At 47.9% G+C, this 20,436-nt stretch overlaps 1 protein-coding gene across 1 annotated transcript in view; it reads left to right on the top strand.

Annotated features, from left to right (window-relative positions):
• The window catches only part of LOC144156445 (uncharacterized), a 63,401-nt gene that overhangs the window by 39,222 nt on the left and 3,743 nt on the right, over nt 1–20,436 (top strand). Inside the window, exons 5-6 of the mRNA XM_077688376.1 lie at nt 18,313–18,450; nt 18,531–18,822. Coding sequence (XP_077544502.1) covers nt 18,313–18,450; nt 18,531–18,822 — 430 coding nt within the window. The remainder of the gene's footprint in view (nt 1–18,312; nt 18,451–18,530; nt 18,823–20,436) is intronic.

A 20,436-nucleotide genomic window follows, 5' to 3' on the forward strand; every position in this document is an offset into this window, starting at 1 on the left:
GGAGCCCGGGATGCCGCGCTTGATATTCGAAACGGCGCTTGTTGCTTCAAAAGCGGCTTCGCCGCAAGCCTCCATGTTCGAAGCCGGCTGGATGGGGTCTGGGACGCTGGAGTAGGCGGGCTCACCGGCCTACCGAGCATGTAAGCAGGTTTCTCATTCCGTCGGTGAAAAGTCATAAAAGTCCAAGCCAGCCTCCTTGCCAGGGAAACGTCGTCGTACTCGGCCTTGGCTTGGATACGTAAAAGCATGGAGGAAAGAAAAGTTTTCTTCCTCCATGCGTAAAAGCTACCGATGCCAGCTCTTACGCTCTAGACCACACCGAGGCTTCGCTCCTATTTTGTGTCGCAATGGTTACGTAAGGACAAAAGGAAAGGGAAGAGGGTGAAAGAAACGTCAGCTTTATTTGCTTATTTCTCAGCAAATAACGCATCGTTGCTCATCGAACAAAAGCCGAGAGAGCTACGAAACGTATGACCTTTCAGTTAAAACAAAATTTCACTCAGCCTTTAGTGTCCATTTAATTACGATCTGTATTATGGGGCTGGAGGTACCATGGTATAAAATCTGAGAACATTGCAAAAAGTCGGTGGCGAAGTGTTACGCGGATTTACGGGAAAAATTGTGAACCCGCCGCCGTGGCTCAGTGGCTAAGGCGTTGCGCTGCTGAGCACGAGGTCGCGGGTTCGATTCCCGGCCGCGGCGGCCGCTTTTCTGATGGACGCGAAAAGCAAAAGCACCTGTGTGTTCGAGATTTCGGTGCACGTTAAAGATCCCCAGGTGGTCAAAATTAATCCGGAGCCCTCCATTACGGCGCGCCTCATTGCCTGCGTTGCGTCGGCGCGTTAAACCCTACAATAAATCAATAAAAAATTGTGGGGTTTCATACAAAATAACGCGCAGAAGGGTCACAGCGATATAAGCGCTTGTCTCTTTCACTCCGCCACATAATTGGGGAGTGCGACTTCAGCTCAGAAAATCCACCTCTCCTCCATCCCCCCACCCCCTCTTTTAGAGAGCAATGGGAGATTTTGATGTCCAGCTCCTCACTCGCGACCCAGCTAGCGCTGGTCGACCGGGCGCAGGCGGCCATGACATCATATGGGCTCCAGTGAATAAGGAACCACTCCCAATTTAGACGCTCAATAAATGTATTCTCTCTCTCTCTCTCTCTCTCTCTTTGTAATGTTGCTGGTGGCAATGAGGATATTCATCTAGCAGCCAAGAGATTTGGCGAGCTTATACATCGACTCAAAATTTGATCTCCACCCTGACGTCACGCAATACGAGCCTATTTTTCAGCCCCTGATATCACAACAGAAATATAATTTTGGAGTCACTACTCATCTCGGGACTCGTTATTAATTCCAGCATTGAACGCCTTTTATGCTCATTCAGGTGTACTGCGGTGAAGCGGACCTACAGAAATTCTTTAAAGCGTATCTGGGAATCACACGTCGCTGGAATGTGTATATTCGGTAGCTCTAAAATGCCTCTGACTTAATAGTCACGCTCGACCATGCTCGACAAACTTGAAGAAAAAACTTTTTCCAAGCTTGGTGAATTCATATTCCCCTGCAGTGCCGAGAAAGCTGACAAGATGTAGTATAAAAGTGTCCCTGTCTTGACCCAGTTCGCAAGCGAACGCAAACGAGTAGGACGTCAGACTGTGTTCCTTATCACCGCCGCCCAAACGGCTTTATCAATAAACGCCATAAGTGAAACCCCTGCTGCAGCTCTCGAGTTTGCGTGCGTGTGTGTGTATTACTTGGTCTCGCTCATTTGCCTTTCCGGAGCAGTTCTGAGAATTTTCTGGGCAGTCTAAAACTGCTCCCGCAATAGAAATTCCATAGCCGAAGTTCCGGCTAGTCGGTTCAACCCGCTCATGATTAGAGACCAAAAGAAGACATACAAGGACAATAAATGGGGCACACGCAAGGGGGCATACGCAGAAATTCTACGGGCTAACAAACAAGACTTAAAGGTAGCGAAGGTGTACGCAACCTTCCCGACCATCACGAAGGTGATTACAGCCGATTGCAGCCGATTGGATGCTTCTCCGCTGTCGCAATGACCTTTACTCCATAATTGTTGCTATAAGTGTGAGCTTCCTTTAGTTTTCTGGAAGTGATAATCATTGGACATCACCATGGAGGGGCGTACGCTACGACGTGTCTTTTCCGCTCCGAGCAAGTGTTGCCGCAATTACGGTGAACGCTGTTTTTTTTTTTTTTTTTTCTATTGGACAATCTTGGCCAATCTCTAAATTATTGGACAATTTTTGCCAATCCCTCTAAATGGGTATGTCATTGTGGCCATTTTTGGCCAATCTCCCTTAATGGGTATGCTCGGCATTCTTGGCCAATCTCCCTAAGGCATTTTCTTTGTATTTTTAACTGCGGCCACGAAAAATAACGACTTGCAACACAGCTTCGCTGTTAAAAAACAGAGCTGCTCTCGAGCTGTTGTGATCAGTCCAAAATGAGAAATAAGAGATACAAGTACAATAATACAAAGAGCACTCGCTTCTCTTTCCCACGCCAGCTACTTTGATTCGGCTGGCCAACCCAATTCTGTCCTCCTTTTAATGCGGAAAACAAATCTAGGCGAACCTTGAAGGGTTTTATTTATTTATTTATTTTGACGTAGGTTTTTTCGGACACTAATTTTTGAACCACCCCTTCTCGTTTTTTTTTTTTTTTTTTTCCCTTAACGCATTTCAGCTGAAGTGTACGAAAAGGAGCCGTAATATCACTTCCAGACTACAAGAACTAGTGGCACTGTCCATGCATGCCAAAACAAAGGGGTTACACACGAAGCGATTTTTGCGAGTGACCCGACAACCCAATGGGTGCAGTGAACACAGCAGTGTAGGTGACAGCGACAATCAACAAGACAATACTGGTTACACACTACCACCGGGCTTCTCCGTCGCTCTCGTTTGTCGCGTCCTCGCTACTGGCCGGCCATGGGCCCAAGTTTCGGAATTGAGAGAGCGATCGAGCGTTAGACTTCCCCATAAATATCGATATGGGAAGGTGATAAACATGGCAGCGAAAAACCGCGGTTCGCCAGGTTTACTGTCGGTGCACTAGAACGACAGAGCACCGTATCGAATCTGTCGCAAAAAACACGGCTCACGTTAATGAGCAGAATGGCTCCCCGGTGAGTGGTTCGCAGATAAAAGCACGTACTAGGGCTTCCACATGAGTTCTGGGTCGTCCGATGATTCCATTTCACTGTGGAAAGATTCGGTTGACTGTGGCTTTATGAAGCACAGTGCCTTTAGAGCGAGCCGTTGGCGGCCTGCAAGTTGACTGCAGATGTGATAAATTTTCGAAAGTGCCGCTGACCACAACAATAAAGTAAATTGTGGTTCTGCGCAACGCAAACACAGACGTGTCATCGCCGAAAAGGCCAAAGTTAAGTCCAGCCCCCCAACCAGGCAAACCAAACCAATCAACCAAACCAAACCAACCAGCCCACAAGAAACTTCTAGCAAGCCCAGACAACTTCAGTGTATTTGTGCACTGAAAAGCCGTTTATTGATAAGATACACAACACTCCGCTTGCTCGCGAACGTTCTTTTTCTGAGGACATTTATTGGCCTTGTCGGAACGAGGATGTAGCGGGTTTTGCTGGTTTTCCTTAATTTCCATGGTTCCAAACACACATTTCTTTCTTGCGGGGTTGTGTCAAAGGCAAACCGGTAAGTAGCAATATTTACTCAACTATTTCATTTCATAATCAATAGTACTGCAGGTGCAAGATGCAGCACACAGGTTAAGGGAGAAGGTAAACACGGAATTAGGTGCAAGATGTAGCACACAGGTTAAGGGAAAAGCTAAAACACGAAAGTCGCTGTAATCAGAGCAGGGGCTTTCTGCATAAGGACAATTACAAGGCTTTCAAGTAAGCGTGTCGGAATTCACAATGAATAGTACTGCAGGTGCAAGATGCAGCACACAGGTTAAGGGAAAAGCTAAAACACGAAAGTCGCTGTAATCAGAGCAGGGGCTTTCTGTATAAGGACAATTACAAGGCTTTCAAGTAAGCGTGTTGGAATTCACAATGAATAGTACTGCAGGTGCAAGATGTAGCACACAGGTTAAGGGAAAAGCTATAGTTGGGGACCTTTCTGGCCTGAATGCACAAGCATCCTCCGGCGAGCACCCCGCTCAGAAAGCGTGATGCCTTAATCTGCCAATGTAATACATAATTGGTGAATTTAACGCATGTGATTGTTGCAAAGGTAACATGTTGCAAATGCTTTAATGTAACAGTGTCCATGTAGATAATTGGTACTTCAGTCTTAATAATACGGACGAATTAAAATTAAAAAGATGGTAAAAGCGCGTGACCTGTAGCCTGACCTCCACGGTACGCATGGGGTCACGCCTTAACGCGACGCCTTAATCTGTAAAATAAATTCATTTTTGGTTATGTGAACCCAATTATTCATTCAATATAGCTAACGCAGATAATTAGAACTTTCAAAACTGATATGGAAGAATTAAAAATAAAAGAAAAACGCGTTACACATTGTGCTAGCAATGCAGGTGTGTATAGCAGTGAAGCCGACCTTAGAGATTCGTTGTATAGCTTTAGCTTTATTGTTTGTGAGTGCCCACACACACCAACAGCACTAGGCTTTCTTGGGTGGTGCACTAGAAGTGCGGCGCGGCACACAGACGAAACAAACAATGAAGTATGGCTACTGGATGCGAAATGCCGAGAATTGCGAAGTACAGTGTAGCACCACACACTGGCACGCGCACGCACGCACGCATGCTCACACACACGCACACACACACGCATACACGTGCGCGCACAATCACACACGCACGCATGCGCACACGCACACTCACGGACACGCGCACACATACACATAAACACACACACAAATTGCACACGTAAGATACGAATATTACGGTCGGGTACATAGCATGCACGAAGACAGGGTTCGTGATAACAATGTAGGCATCTGTAAATACTCATGCTCTAAACAGTCAAATGGTCGTGTCATACAGGAGAATACAGATATTGCGAAATACGTGTGAAGCACATTGATATGTATGCACAACACGTACTCCCGCATGAACCCTCGCACACACGCATACAAACAAAAACGGAAACTCGGGATCCCTCATATACCATAATGAGGGGGCATGAAGAGCTTCAAATACTTGTATTTTTAAGAGCACGGTTGAACGACTTAATATCGCCAGAAAAGACATCCAATTTTGCACAAGATGAAGGCGAAAAGATAAAACGCCCATGTGTTTGATATTTTGGCTCACGGTAAAGATAGGTGGTCAAAATTAATCCGGAGCCCTCCACTACGGCGTGCCTCTCAACCTGTGTAGTTTCGGCGCATTAAGCCCCATAATCAATCAATTAAGGATACAGAAAAATAATCATTATACATACGTTGCACACGGCACACTGGGGACAGCATCTCTGTGGTCGTTATATCAAAGCACATGTGGGCACGGTGTGCTCGCATTGGCGCCCTTAGCCGAACAGAGCTCACTAATTTAATGCTGTCGAATTTGGAGTGGATGCACTTGGGAGTTACGTAAGACCGTCATGGGACATGGAAGTTACGTAAGGGCACTGCTTTACGATGCGGGCAGGAGCGCCTTCATGCGGTATTTTTCATATTTTGCAGGATTTCTTTATCAGTTAGAACAAATGAGTACGCCATTAGTTCGTCGCTGAAAATATTGCAGTTGGATGCTTCTCGTGGGTACCTAAAAGTGCCTCATTGACACTTTAATGCTGAGGACAATACTTCTCTAGTTAAATAACTAATTAATTTTCATTAACGAAAAAATTACTTGCCGGGAAAAAATCCACTGTACTGGAAACATTATGCACTAGGTTTTATTCGAGTAACGTCATTACTCTTTTTTAAAATCTTGGTGCATGATAGCTGGGACACAACTGTATACAACAAACAAGCATCTTCGTCATCATGGTGTCACTTTGACCATTTCACTGGCTTAAGTTAATCTTAAATAAATGCTATCTCCTTCGGAGACTAGGCAACAGATGGGGTGCAAACGCAATCAGTACTAAAGTTCCTGTATATGCTCCCTACGGGAGTAGGGAGCATATACAGGAACTCTAATCAGTACCACTCTTGCGCATCGTGCTAGCTGCCAGCAGCTCACGCGTGCGCTTATCTCTGTGGTATTTGATCGCTCGACACTGCTAGAATTCCGTGGTACGCTTGCAGGACGACACGTGCGCGGCAATCCAGCCATGACACCATGCAGATTTCGCTCTGTCACTGGATGCGTGCTACGTTAGCCTAATGTTCAAGCATCCCCCACTTTGGTGTACATGCTGCCGGCCACAAGGCAAAGGAATGGAGTAAACCACGGCGGTCTTGTATTTGGCGAATAATCTCACGTGGTTTTTGCCGCTTTTTAAAGCGAAAACTTTCTTAGTGGGACCGATGGCGTTCTGTCAAAACTAATGAATTTATCCATAGGCCGGTTGGTCGACCGAAAAGCTCTCATAAGATCTCTGGACACGCGGCGCGTGCGTGAAACCGGGCTTCCATTGTGCCAAAACGGTCACTTGAAAATCTCGAAAAAGGAACGATTCTGGGTAAGACAATGCAGACATCCATCATGAAGAAGGAGTGCAACATTATACCTCTATCTCAGTCTGGTGATCGCCGAACGCAACTCTTCAGAAGGTTCATCCCATCGACCACTCTTGTGAAACACAAAATTGCCTTTTAAACGCATCGCTTTGCTAGAATACCAAACAGATTTCATGCATTTTGTTTTTGTCGATAACATGGGCAAAACGACACTTTTTTTTAATCTTCTAAGCACTTAGTTCTTTTGAATATTTTTTAGAAATTTTGAAGTTCGTTATGCTCTAAATTTGGGTAGGCAGACCTCCTTATCCAAGGTTTCTCGTATACAAACGTAGGCAACGGTCAAACAGAGTTGCATAATGGCGGCCATGGGACCAGTCCGGACCAGTCAGTTGATTTTGCCCAACCGGCCACACCGCTTCCGCTCACATGAGTAACGAGGATCACTGTTAATTGTTAATAGTGACTCTGGAATCACTGAGCGGAAGCGATTGCGCCGGTTGGGTAAAGTCACGACAGACTGGCCGCTTCCAGATGCGGAACAACAGCAGAGAGGATTTCCGTACCGGATGGGAGCATGTCTTGACTTTTACCCAACCGGCGAAACTGCTTCCTCTCACTGACTAGCCTGAGTCACTATGAACAATTAACAGTATCTCTGGCTAGTCAGTCAGCAGAAGCGGTTCGTCCGGTTGGGTAAAATCAACTATGACTGCTCCCATGGCCGCCATGATGCAACGCAATTGTCAAAACCTACCTGCTCAGATGTTTGAAACGTGATCAACTAAATTTTTCGAATATTTGAAACATTGAGTGCTTATTTAAGAAAAAAATAACTGTGTCTTCTAACTTGTTCTTGTAAATACAAGTAAAATACATACAATTGGTGCGGTATTCTAGCAAAAGAATGTGTTTGAACGGCAATTTTTCTCATTTACAATTCATTTGCCTGTATTGTCTTCAAAACCATTGGGACGATGAATTGGGTGCAGTGCTGCCACTGCTACTGATTTATCAGTAGATCTGCTGTTCAATTTCTGCTGATTTAGTGATAAGAGTGCAAAATCTACTGATTTTTTTTTTGCTTTCTGCACATCGGGTTACCGAAAGCTACCACTATTTTGACCTCAGCTCGAGACTCGAGTTAATCGGGGCGTCGCCATTTTTCCAAGAACTTGTTCTGATTGGCTTTTCGTCGAGAACTGAAAGCCAACCCCCCAAAAAAATTTGGCTCCAATCCACGCTGGAAGGTGGTTGAAAAGCAAAGCTCTGAGCGACACCCACAGCAATTGCCCATGAGACGTCACTTGAATTCACAGACGTGGCTCTACAAAGAGTGAAACCAGAGATTTTGCCAGCCGTTACTTTGAATTCGCGGGGACGGGGCCGGCGTCCCGAACGCAACAGCAGCGTCGGCCACGGCCGGGCTAGAGCGGCGGACGCCGCCGCTTCCTGCTGTAGCCCGGCCATGAGGCGGGAGAAAGAAAACGGGAAGCATGGATGACGGTGAGTAACGTCTTTCGTAGGGCGAGACAGCGAAACCTAGCCATCCTGATGTGCTAGCTTGTGGCTACACCACCGCGCGACATAAGCGCAGACACCGAAACGATTCGTCGTGTCAGGTTAGGGATTCCCATTTATACCTATTTAAACTAGTTGTTTTAGTAAGTTTGAAAGCTGCGGTTTTAAGAAGCTGCGGGAACTTTTATAATCGCTATTTATCAGAACCAGTTGCTCCTTTTGCCTTTTGTAATACCTCTGAAAACCCAACCGAACAGGTATTCACCAATTTAGAAAACGGAGTCCCATTCGTGGCAAGCTGTGCGCAAAAGTGAGCGTTTCTCTAGCGGCCAGATTTTCGTATGTGGTTCCCGCCCTGCAAACCAATCCTTAAAGTATGTTTGCCGTACGGCCACTTAATCCCGTCGGGTGCGGGTTACCCTGGAGGTGCTGTCGAACAAGTTAATCAAGGCGTACAAAGGAAGCGCGCAATGGACGCGCAGCTGCTCCAAAACAGGCCCAAAAACAACCGTCGCTAAAGCAGACGACAAAACCGTACCGCCGACGCCGTCACCGGCGAGCAGGCACTTCAGCGCGGGGAATGCTGGTTAAATTTGCCGCGCATCTACAGTGTGCTCCGTGGATGAAACCCCCCTCCCCCCCCGCCGCCGCCTCCACCGCGTTGGGAGTTTGTTGTCCCGCATGCCACGAAAGAACCGTTGGCTGGTAGAGCTAGAAAGCTTTGCTTTAAAAATGTACAGTTTCCGATATGACTTAATTGCGAACCCCTCAAAATTCAGTAGGAACGAAGCAAATGCGGGTTTTATTGTAACAATGTAATTAACATAAGGGGTATAAATGTCAGTTTAATGAAACTCACCGGAATTTACATAATAAAAACCGACGACAGTAACCGCAGTACACGGATCAGCTGCTTGCGACGCCGACGCGCACAAAGCATATAGTACCCGAAAAGAAATAAAAAGGAAAGAACCATAGTTGCATTTGCAATGCGTATCTTCCCCCTGCGCGGCGCCACCATACACGTGCGCGTGCATGGAAAGTTGCTCTTTCTTACTTGTTTTGAATAGTAAAATCTGCTGATTTCTGCTGAATTTCGAACCAAATTTTAATAATTTCTGCTGATTTTTCAAGCAAAAATCTACTACTACTTTTTCTTTGCCTGTGGCAGCACTGATTGGGTGTCATAATCTCAATTCCAAATCAGAGAATTACGAAATACATGAGGAAGTTTCGTGCACCGCAGGGGCACGAGAGAGAGCGCCCTCATAGAGCAATATTGAGAACGTCTTCAAATGTGCGAAAAAACAAAACAAAAATTAGTGACGTCACAGAAAGTCACGTGATTAGTTTAGTTTGACGTCACTTTTGCGGGGCAGGAGCCACCGCGAGGGGGCTAGATCTCGTACCCCACGCGGGGCACAAGACTTACCCTAATGACAATTATTAATGTTATGACGTCATTATGACGTCACGCGTGGCAGCAGCTGTTGCTAGGGGGGCGTGGCTGGTGCCACACGCGTGGCAGGAGACGCTGCCTTTTGTGTACTAATATTAACTAGGGGTGTGCGAATATTCGAAACTTCGAATATTCGATTCGAATTTTTTGGTATTCGATTCGATTCGAACGACACTTTTATTGTTCGAAATATTCGAACCACCCAAAACTAAAAAAAAAATTCAGAGCGTGTCTTCTGTATCGGTGTTTATTTACAGTGTACTCTCGATCATACGATTCTGGGGGTGCGAATTACGGGATGATACGAATTTCCGAAAAGTCCCGGCAAAATTGCATTGTTTGCAATGGGAAAAATTTCGGCTGTTACGAACGGACCTGCGCGGCCCGGCGGAAGATACGAACGAGCCGGCGAGGCACCCGACTGCCGAACGAGCAAGTGACGGCTCTCGCTCCCCTGTTTGTCACTCTTCCTCCAGAAACGGCCGGGCTGTTGTTTTCTGCTCGCGAAAACGCTCTGCGTACGCCCAACGCGCTGACACCGCCGCGAAACCACGCCCACGCTGCGCGCGGCGCGGCCGGCGGCGTCAACATGGCGTCGGCTCCAGCCGCGAAGTGGCGCGGATGCTCGAGCGACCGCTTCTAACCGCTCTTTAAAATGCGGCTCAAGGGAGACACGAAGTTGCTTGTGCGGTAAAGAAGCTGATAATGCATGCGAAAACGGTACTATAAAACATCATCCGCGCCGCTAGTGAATGCGCCCATAAAATATTTGCCGGGGTGCTAAGCCTAACTATCTCCGGCGGAGCCAAGCCGGCTGTCTCGATCTCATCGCAAGTAGTCAGGCTCCTACACCCTGCCGCGCGCGTCGTGCGTCATTTTCTGACCGAGGTAGGCGCTTTCGCGGGCGCGAAATCGTCGAGCACGGGCGCGAAATCGCAGAGCCGAGGCGAGCGAATCGCGTGCAAAAACGCACCATGCGGTTCACGCTTGGCTGTTTCGGCGTGTAGCGAGCTTGGGCACAGCAAGTGAGGAGACGAGCGCGAAGCTTTACGTGCTCCAGAAAGGACTGCTTTGCGACACGGCGGTTGAAAAAAAAGCAGAAAAAATCACGAATTTCTTCACGCGGAAGTAGGAAAAGAAATAAACGAAAACTTTTTTCAGCGCTAAATTTTTTGGTCTGTGTTGGTTCATACGAATTTCGGATGATACGAATATTTTTCGCAGTCCCGCGAGTATAGCATCATCAAGATTTTACTGTATCAGCGCGCGGCAATGTGTACGGGCTCGGGCATGCCAGCTACTAGTGTCTCAAGTGAGCGGCTGTTTTCGGTATCTGGTAAAGTGGTGACGAGCAGGAGGTTGTCACTGCTCCCCGAGCATGTCGAGCAGTTAACATTTAAGTGAGTGCAGACCTTAACCTGTTGAGTGCAATGTAATTCCTAGTTTTACTTTGTGTGATTTGTTGTGCAATAAAGTTGCAGTTTTTGTGTCCCTAGATGGTGAAAACATTAATTTTACAAAAAACAATAAGTATTCGTATTCGAAAAATATTCGAAAAATATTCGATTCGATTCGAACTTTGTTTTTATTATTCGCATTCGCTTCGAAATTCAAAAATTGATATTCGCACACCCCTAATATTAACTCTATGCTACCATGTGCCGGCCATTTTGTTCGCTATGGACTCCGGATTTTTCACCAGCAAAGGTGACTAATCTGCTTCGGGGGGTCAGTATTTTTGAACGGGAAGCAAGTGGGCTGGTTGATGCATGTTAAAAGCATGGAAAACAGCGCGAATTAACGGGAGGCAGAGTATAGACGGTTTCGCCGAACGGTTCGCCCCAGAAGACTTCCGGTGCGGCACTTCCGGTAATGGTTTCTAATGGTCGCGGCCAAACGTTGGTCGCGGCCGTCGCGGCGGTGTTTGCCCGGGTGTGTTTGAGTTTGTTGCTGCATTATTTCTGGCACATTCCTTAAGATGTGTTTACAGCGATGTCTAGCGACTACATGACTACTACTGTGACAACACTATTAACAACGTCGTAATAATGAACACCACTTTTTCACTTAAGGGGTGTGTACGGTACGCCACTTCACATAAACGGAACCTACGCTTCATCACACGTATTTTAGGCTGCATAAAACGGGCTAGTTGACACACTCAAACGTTTGGCACACATCACGATAAATAGCTTTCTACTGCGCCTGTGTCACAATGGGCAGTTTTGATATAGATCGGCGCCGATCGGAATCGGTCGCGATCGTGTTCAGTGTGACTGAGATAACAAAACGTACCCATTATGTGATGACGTCTGGTGCGGCTGAGTCACGAGAACAACTATGGTTTACTGAATAGTACACTATTCATGAATCAAACTTTCAAGTTAACCCGCCTACATGTAGTCCGCGCTCACACGGAAAGGTAAATTAGCTGGGGTGCGACGATTTCCATTGGCGGCAACACGACAAACTACGAGTCAGTTGCTCGCACCGATGAAAACCCAGTCGCAAGCGTCGCTCTCATAAAAAGCTAATGTAACGGCGCCACTGCAATTAGCAACAAAACGTGGGCAACGCGACGTACGCTGTGCGGCGATTCATGCGGAGCGCGGCTACTTTGGTGTCCCGAGTGTTGCTTCGAACAGTACACATCCCTGATAATTAAGCCTCCAGCTACAAGAAACACCTTTACAGTGTATTTTCGGCGTAGCATGCAGCTTTGCTGTCCGACTAAATCGTCACCGCGGTTACTGTTATGGGTGGAACACGAGGGCGTCCGACGTGATCCTTGTAATTGGGGACCTTAGACTAACGTGTGAGCATCGCCTCTGTGCCATAGAGTTAATCTCTGTGCTATTGAAGCACACGTTGGGCTTTACTTCCCTTTAATGAAGTGGGCAGAACAAATCTGCGCGCTCTTTGTGGGAGCTCAGTTTTTTCCTCTTGATAGCTGCAAGCCAGGCGCTGCTTCTTCATCTCTCGCGAAACAGAACGTTCTGACTTCCGATAGCAAATTTGTTCCGGAACGCAGACTGCATCCCGGCACAACACAGCAGTGTCTGAGTCGCGAGCGCTTCATCGGAATAATTTTATCCGCCGAAATTATCGAAACACAAGCAGCTTCCGCCACCTACGCAGGCTGAAACCACGGTACAGTGTACAGTGTACTAGAAGGGGCAGTGCAGCGGCCGCCGCTCCCCGCGCGACTCCCGCGACGTCGCCAGTAGCGGCGGCGCTGCTGTCAACCAATCTTCCAAGCGGGCGGGCGAAGCGTGCGCGTTTCAAGGCGGAGCGCGCGCGCGCGATGCTATCGCGCGCTCCAAAATTACCGTTTGCAACAGTTTTATTTATATACTCAGAAAACTACGAAAAAAATTATATATCCCTGAGGGAGAGCCACAGCGCCCACTGAACATGCACGGCGCCGAGCGCGCTAAACTGCATCCGCCGTAATAAACGCAGTAAATTGGCAGCAACTAATAGCTCTGCAATTCTAATTCTTTCATCAAATAGAACACTCACAACGCATGCTACCCACAGTTTGTTGCATCTTTTTAAGACCAGTCTGGAGAATCCAAACACGGCGTAAATAAAAGTACGGAAGAGTTGGTGGTAAGACAGGAGGTCGTCAATTACGCACATTAGGAAGTGGGGCATCTATTCACAAAATAAAAAAAAATCAGCCTTGCATAAACCCACAAAATCATTTTATTCTTAGGAGCTTCCTCTATGGAACAAAGTAACCAACACAAACACTGAAGCAGGCAAATTGAAACAAATGACAAAGTGACTACCCTATTCAAAAAACATGTTTTATACAGGATGTTCGCTATTTTACATCAGCAAAGAATGACGAAAACGCAGCTTCTGCATAGTACTGAAATGTTAACAACTCACAGTAAAAAATGCCCACATGCGCATACATATCACGCACAAAAAAAGATAAGAAGCAAGTTCACTGCCATTGCTTTACAGCTTCAGTAGCTGCACCTGTACAGGTGCTTCATTCAATACAGCTTCTACATCCCGCATCGTAACCGCTGCCGCTTCTCCTGCATGTTTTTCTAGTACAAACGTTCTCGAGTGGGAAACACCGTCTCTTTTTACAGTAAAAAATTCTGCTATTTCTACGGTCAAATCCCCTGTGCCGGCGTCCAAAACATCCTCACCATGGGCATCTCGCACCTCATGAAATGTCCAGTACTTGGGCAATACCGCTCCTCTTGCACCTGTCACAGCGGCTCCGTCCCTTAAGTCGCCGGCTTGTCAACATCAGGCTCGTCTGCAGTAATCACTCGTGTCGTTTTTTCATCAGAAGGTCTTCTTGAGATTTCCTCTTCCTTTCGTTTCTTTTAGGAGGCAAGCGTTGCTTAAATATTGAGCAGTGATTTCCCTACACCACCCCTAGGGGGTGTGGAGACCCCCCCTAGTTTTTCTGGACACCCCCCCCCCCCCCCCCCCTTGAATCCCCAAATTTCACTCTTGTCAGTCCTTGTATGGACCTTTTTCAGTATCGATCTGCGCATGCGCGGGCTTCCCGTCTGCTATTATTGGCAGTAGCCTCGGGCAAAATAAACAAAAGTGCCCCCCCCCGAGCTTGCTGTTAGCGTTGCACGTATTTATTTCCTTTTTTTGGACAGCTCGTGGCAAGTTCGTATGTGCACACAAAAAAGGCTTTCAAAGGAAAGGGGCAAAGTGGCGTTCTTTGTTTACTACCGTAATCTTTGCAGAAGCTCTTTCAGCATGTACATTTAAAATGGGCAATTTGGCGAGGCGAAGCGCTACGGAAGCTAATCCTGCCGTTTTAATAAATCTGGAGCGTACAATCGGTGCCTGATTTATAAGTGCTGCATAATTCGTGTACTACCTAAACATTGTTTCAGAACTCAAATTTCGTCACTGGCCCTGGTAACAAGTTCGAAAATGTCCATATACGTTGAAAAATGGCGAGAAATTAAAAAAAAAACTGAATACGGACCTTTCATGGTAAAAAATGAATTTCTCTAAATTTGTTTTTTTCTTAGATTGAATAGAAAGCACCGCCTCTCAGGTGTATATATATATATATATATATATATATATATAGAAAATGAAAAACGTACGTCACGGGGATGAGCGTTTGGTTAACAGACGTCTATTTAACTAGTGGGATAAAAAAACAGCTTTTCTAGTTTTCTAGACGATGTGGATGAAGGATGAAGGAACCCGGCGCCTAGTAGCTGTTCTGTGCTAGTAGTCGGGGAGGAACACGTCGAAGAGGCGCATCGGAAGGCGTCTCGTCCAGGCGAGGTGTCTGAACTTCTCTGAAGTATGGTCAGTATGGTGGCTAGAGCCACCATATCTGAAGGCTGTCCGGCGGACTTCCTGCGCCCCAACGGCATCCGTCCAGGAGTCCGCCGCAATCTGCGAGTGGTCTGCAGCCATGGAGGAAGATTCCTCCATCTTCAGCCCACCGCGCCCGTCCGCGCCCTCAGTCGCTGGGCGCCGAGCTAGGACTCTTCGTCGGCGTTCCGCGCGGCGCCAACCGCCAGCGCATCGCCGACGCGTAAAGATTACCTTCGTGAGTTAATCTTTTAAAGACGATGGTCTTTCTTGGCCTATAAACGAAGAAATTTTGGTTTGTCTGTCTGTCTGAGTGACTCGATTCAGTCACCCGGCCAAAGTGAAAGAAAATCTGCGCAATAGTTGTATATATTCACAGCCAAATCTAAACGTCTAAGTCTAGTGTCAGTGCTCATACTTGTCAAAATTGTTGAACAAGAACAAGACATCATGCAAATATAAGGCAGCATATCAATACATAAGTGATATTTGCAGTGTTCATTTATTTAAAAAAAAAACTCAGTGGCTAAGGCGTTGCGCTGCTGAGCACGAGGTCGCGGGTTCGATTCCCGGCTGCGGCGGCCGCTTTTCTGATGGAGGCGAAAAGCAAAAACGCCCGTGTGTACGAGATTTCGGCGCACGTTAAAGATCCCCAGGTGGTCAAAATTAATCCGGAGCCCTCCACTACGGCGCGCCTCATCGCCTGCGTTGCGTCGGCGCGTTAAACCCTACAATCAATCAATCAATCAATCAATTTATTTAAAAAATTGTGGATGTTTGATTTTTGCGATAGCAAATGAAATACTACATCAACGGCAGAAAACCGTCGCCTGCTGTTGCCAGCGCTACCTCCTGGCGGCATTTAAAGGAGCCATGAAGAGAAAATACAACTTCTTTTAATTTGAAAGAACTAGGATACAGTATCTCACTCAGCTCCATTGCAGCCCCAAAAGATGTTTTTTTAACGAAAAAAAAGCAAGAAGTATTTAATAACTTTCAAATTTTGCGCCAGAGTGACGTGTTATGAGCGAGATTGACGTCATACGGGCCAACAATAAAACATAATTTTCAGTCCGTTAACTGCACATTAGCATTCAAGTGATGCGGTAAAATGGAACTAGAGACCCCATTATAGACGTCCAGTCATGTGTCGTCGCGACAGGTCAGTTAGAGGGGCGCCAATTGCACAAACAAGGTTCCGTGACGTCATAGAAAAGTTGCGGGAAATTGGCTAGGGGGTCACCACGGCTTCACACGTTTTCGTTAATATCTCCGTTATTTTTTCGAAGATTGCGATGATATTGGTATCATTGTTATCGGGACTAAGCAGTCTTTCTAATAAACCCAAGTTGTATTTTCTCGTCATGGCTCCTTTAAGAAATCAAACTGCAATAGCAACGAAAGGTTCCATTAGATGGGATCAACATTCCACTTGGAACGCATAGAGATAATATACTTCGGAACGCTCGTGCAGTAGGGCATCGTGGTTCTACAAGTGTTGTAGTAGGGTGCCTCAATTCACGCGCGTCTCCGCCGTATGGCAGCGCTGGCATCAAGACACCCGTAGCGTCACTGAATAAAGGTAGTGGCTCTAGACACCCGACTTGGAGCAGCAGAAAGCGGTAAATTTAAATTTACTTGAGCAAACCTCTAGCGTGTTTGTTATCTTGGGAGGAACGAGACGGGAGAGGAACAGCATGAGAGGTGATCGGGAAAGAGAAGGAAGGCCTTTGCTTGGCAGGGGCGCCAGTCGACTATCTTCTTTCGGCGACATTTGCAACGAAAGGAGCAGATCATGGAGGAAAGAAAAGTATTCTTTCCTCCATGGAGCAGATACGCGGCCATTTTTTCTGGTGTAATTTAAACGTTGTGAGTGATGTGCTTTTTTTTACGCGAGCATATAATTAGATGGGCATGTTGGCAAAAATTTTCGGCGTTGAGATCAGATCTAGGACGAAAGAGCGCGTGTCATGGTGGCGCTGACTATGCTCTGCTGACCGGCGGCGCCACCACGGCTCGCCACCTGTCGCTGCCTAAAAAACGGAGAGGCAACCACTGAGGTGGCTGTAACGCAAAGCAGTACGTGCGGTTGACACAGTGTGCGAGCAGCGAGAGTCGATGTGTTGCCGTGGCTTGTGCTCCTAGCTTTGACTCAAATGGCATTTCAACCCTTGAAAAAAGCCGCCCGCATCTTCCCACGGGGGGAACTCGAGTAAATGAGTCGCATCTACTCGAGTCAAGCAAAGCGTCACGTCAAGCGTAAGCCATGCAAAGACGCCCTTGACTGAATTCCGAACGCGCGCTCCGCCGCTTTGGCGTACTTGTAAAGCAGCGTGGACTGTAGGTGTTTGAGCCAACCGCGGATGTTGCTTGGCCGGAGAACGGCACACCGGTTGTATGCGCAGCGCGCCCGAAGGAGAGGAAACCGCGGAAGAGAGAGTACTGCACATGCGCCGGCCCAAGCGCGTCTGCCGCGGCTATAACGCAACGTGCCGCGGCTATGACGCAACACAATCCAACACAATCCACTTTAATCCAATCCAATCCAAATCCAAGCCAAGCCAATCCAAGCCAATCCAATCGAATCCAATCCAATGCCCCTCGCGAGAGAGTGTTCGAATCCAATCCAATGCCCCTCGCGAGAGATGTGTTCGCTTTCGCCTCGACTCGACGCGCATGCGCAGTGAGCGTGCGGACTACGGACGCCAACGCGGGTGACATCGTGAGTTACTGAAATGCTCTGCATTTAAAACATTGTGTAGCAGCTCAAAGGTTTATTTGAGTCAAATGTCATTTGAGTCAAAATAGGGGGGGTCTGCCTTTTAAGTGCAATGCACTTCTTAAGCGACCCTGAACCTGCGTCCACCGGCGATGTCCGCATCACATACCCACGTGGGGGATTGGCCAGGAATCTCCTCATCTTCCTTGGCAACGGGGGGAGATGGGCGCGCGCTGCCTGGCTGCTGACATGGCACATACCCACGTGGGGGATTGGCCAGGAATCGGGCGTGAGAAGGGCTAATGCACCCGCTTAAAGGAGTACTGACACGAAATTTCAAAGCTGAGATCCGCTCTAGCAATCAAGTACAACGACAACACAAATAGGTGTCTGTGAATAAATGCATCTTTCTTTCTTTGTAGTTGTGTGTGTGTGTGTGATCTCTCTTTCGCGAACATTACCGAACCGCGCAAATTCAACTCGTGCATTCGCACTTTCACATTCTTCCCCTCGGGGAAATGCGGGGAATTTTTAAGGCTGCTTTCATTTATTCTCTCTTCCAGCAAGAATTCGTGAGGCCGCTTCAAGAACGAGGGATCGACCTGGTTTTTTTTTTTTTTTTTCGATGGACAAGTCTGCCAGCCGAAAGCAGCCGAGTGGCGACTTTGCCGCGAGAAGAGGCTGCAAGATATCAAGAGCCCGTTCGAACGGCTCCGGAAGCGGACTTGGACCGGCAAGGACCAGGACGACTACTGCTGCCCCAACGGCACATCCTTCACCCTCTGCTTCGCTGCAAAGTGCCTCACCAATTGCAGGGTGAGCTGCGCGCATGGCTTGCGCATCATTTCACGGTTGCGAGTGCTGTCTGTGTACTAAAAATTCCTCCTCCATCGCAGGTCTTCTATGCGCTTGAAGAGTGTGACCTCGAAGCCGCCCGGTACGCCGACAAACATCCGGAGTGCTTTGCGCTCCTCGGACAAGACACGGACTTTGTGATGTTCAACATGCGAGTGCTGTACCTCTCCACCTTGCACTTGAACACACGGACGCTGACCACCAAAGCGTACCACCCCGGAGCCCTTGCGCATCACCTGCAGTTGGCACCACACCAGCTTCCCCTTTTTGCCTGTCTTGCGGGCAATGACACGGTCAGCTTGGACGCCCTCGAGACATTCCATCGCTCCATCGGTATGTTTGCTTGTTAAATCTTTGGGCCCTGGTGTCCTTTATTGAGGACATTACCCGAAATTCCCCTAGCATATTAAGAACAAAACCAAAACGGCTAGTTTTCTGGGAAACAGTTCTTCAAGGATGCCTCTTGCGATAGATATCACTGTCATGTGGTAAGAAGAGCTCATACCCGAAGGGGGATTGGCCCCAGAAGATGTTGTCAGAAAAGATGAAGAGAAAGAAAAATCAGCATACGGGATGGTGAGAAGGATTTTGAAGTGACCAATGGAGAAGAAACACAGGGTAATCGAAGAGGAGGAGGAGGTAGCTTGTTCAGCGAATGGGAGCCGCACACGATAGAATGCGAGGTGAAGAGGAAGAGAACAAAGTTGGATTAGAGAGAGTGGAACGAGGTCTTGGAGGAACGGTGGCAAGTTCGGGCCGTGCCCCACAACGCACCAGCGGCATCGCACCGTTTGGCAGCGGGCTGCCCAGAACCACCGATTACCAGCGGCTTCGCTCTGCTGGCCTCCTGCTGACCGGCGGCATCGCACCGCCGGCGACCTGTCGAGCCGTGCCCCCGACGCACCAGCGGCATCGCACCGTCTGGCAGCGGGCAGCTCCGGACACCTATGACCAGCAGCTTCGCACTGCTGGCCTCCTGCTGAGCCGCACTGCTCAGCGAAGCCGTGGCATCGCACCGCGGTCATCCGGACCACGACGCACCAGCACGGGCCATCGCGACGTTCGGCGACGTTGGGTGTATAGTAAGCCAACCGACCAACTGGGCCACGTCATCGGCATCGCACCGTGGTACCGGCGGTAGGATTTGTTTGAATCTGACAGAGACAGTTAATGTGTTATATGTGTTATAGTGACTTGAGGAGTAGAGTGTTGGTAGTGAGAAGTCATGCTTGTTTTTTCATGTGGTGCCAATTCCTCCACCATCTGACAATGGTAGGGAGCCGATTCCGGCCAATGGTTTTTTGTACAAAGGAGGTCCCAAGACAGCTGCGACGGCATTAGGTTGGGCCGCGGTTCCAACCACAACTGCAACATCATTGTCTTGCACAGCGGCTGCCTCGCGGCGCTTTTTTCTTGTTGGGAGGATTGCTTGTAGTTATTTAGATGGGGTAATTTTAGTGAACTTGCTGCTGCATGTCTTGGTAAGCCGAACGCATACTTTTCTGCATGCTGCTTCGCCCCGCTTTTTCCATGCTCTAAGAGCTGTTTCGTTGCAGTTAAATATGTTGCTAGCTTCATACTGCAAGCATATACTGTCTCCAGTTGGCGTGCCATCGGCCTTTGTCTGCTGTGCCTCGCTACTTGCATGCCAAGCCTCGTGTTTTGATTCTGGGATCTCTAAAAAAACGCGCGAATCAGTATTTTCCAGCGCGTCGCGCCGTCGTGGCTATGGAGGTAGCTGACTTTGATGACATAACGAACGACGCAGTGGCGGCGGCGTCAGCGTGTGCACTAATAAAGTGTCGTCAGGTAGAGCAGGGCATCGTTGAACGCAATCCATCCTCGCATGTAGCTTGTTCTGCAGTTTTTCTCGTGGGGCACTGCTTCTTAACAAGCCTGACTACCCCGCGGATACGATCCGTGCACGGTGCGTGCAGGGAGCGCAGC

Source organism: Haemaphysalis longicornis, unplaced genomic scaffold, assembly GCF_048455015.1.
Source record: "Haemaphysalis longicornis isolate Haplotype H1 unplaced genomic scaffold, Haemaphysalis longicornis Haplotype H1 scaffold_1, whole genome shotgun sequence".
In the NCBI taxonomy this organism is placed as follows: Eukaryota; Metazoa; Arthropoda; class Arachnida; order Ixodida; family Ixodidae; genus Haemaphysalis; species Haemaphysalis longicornis.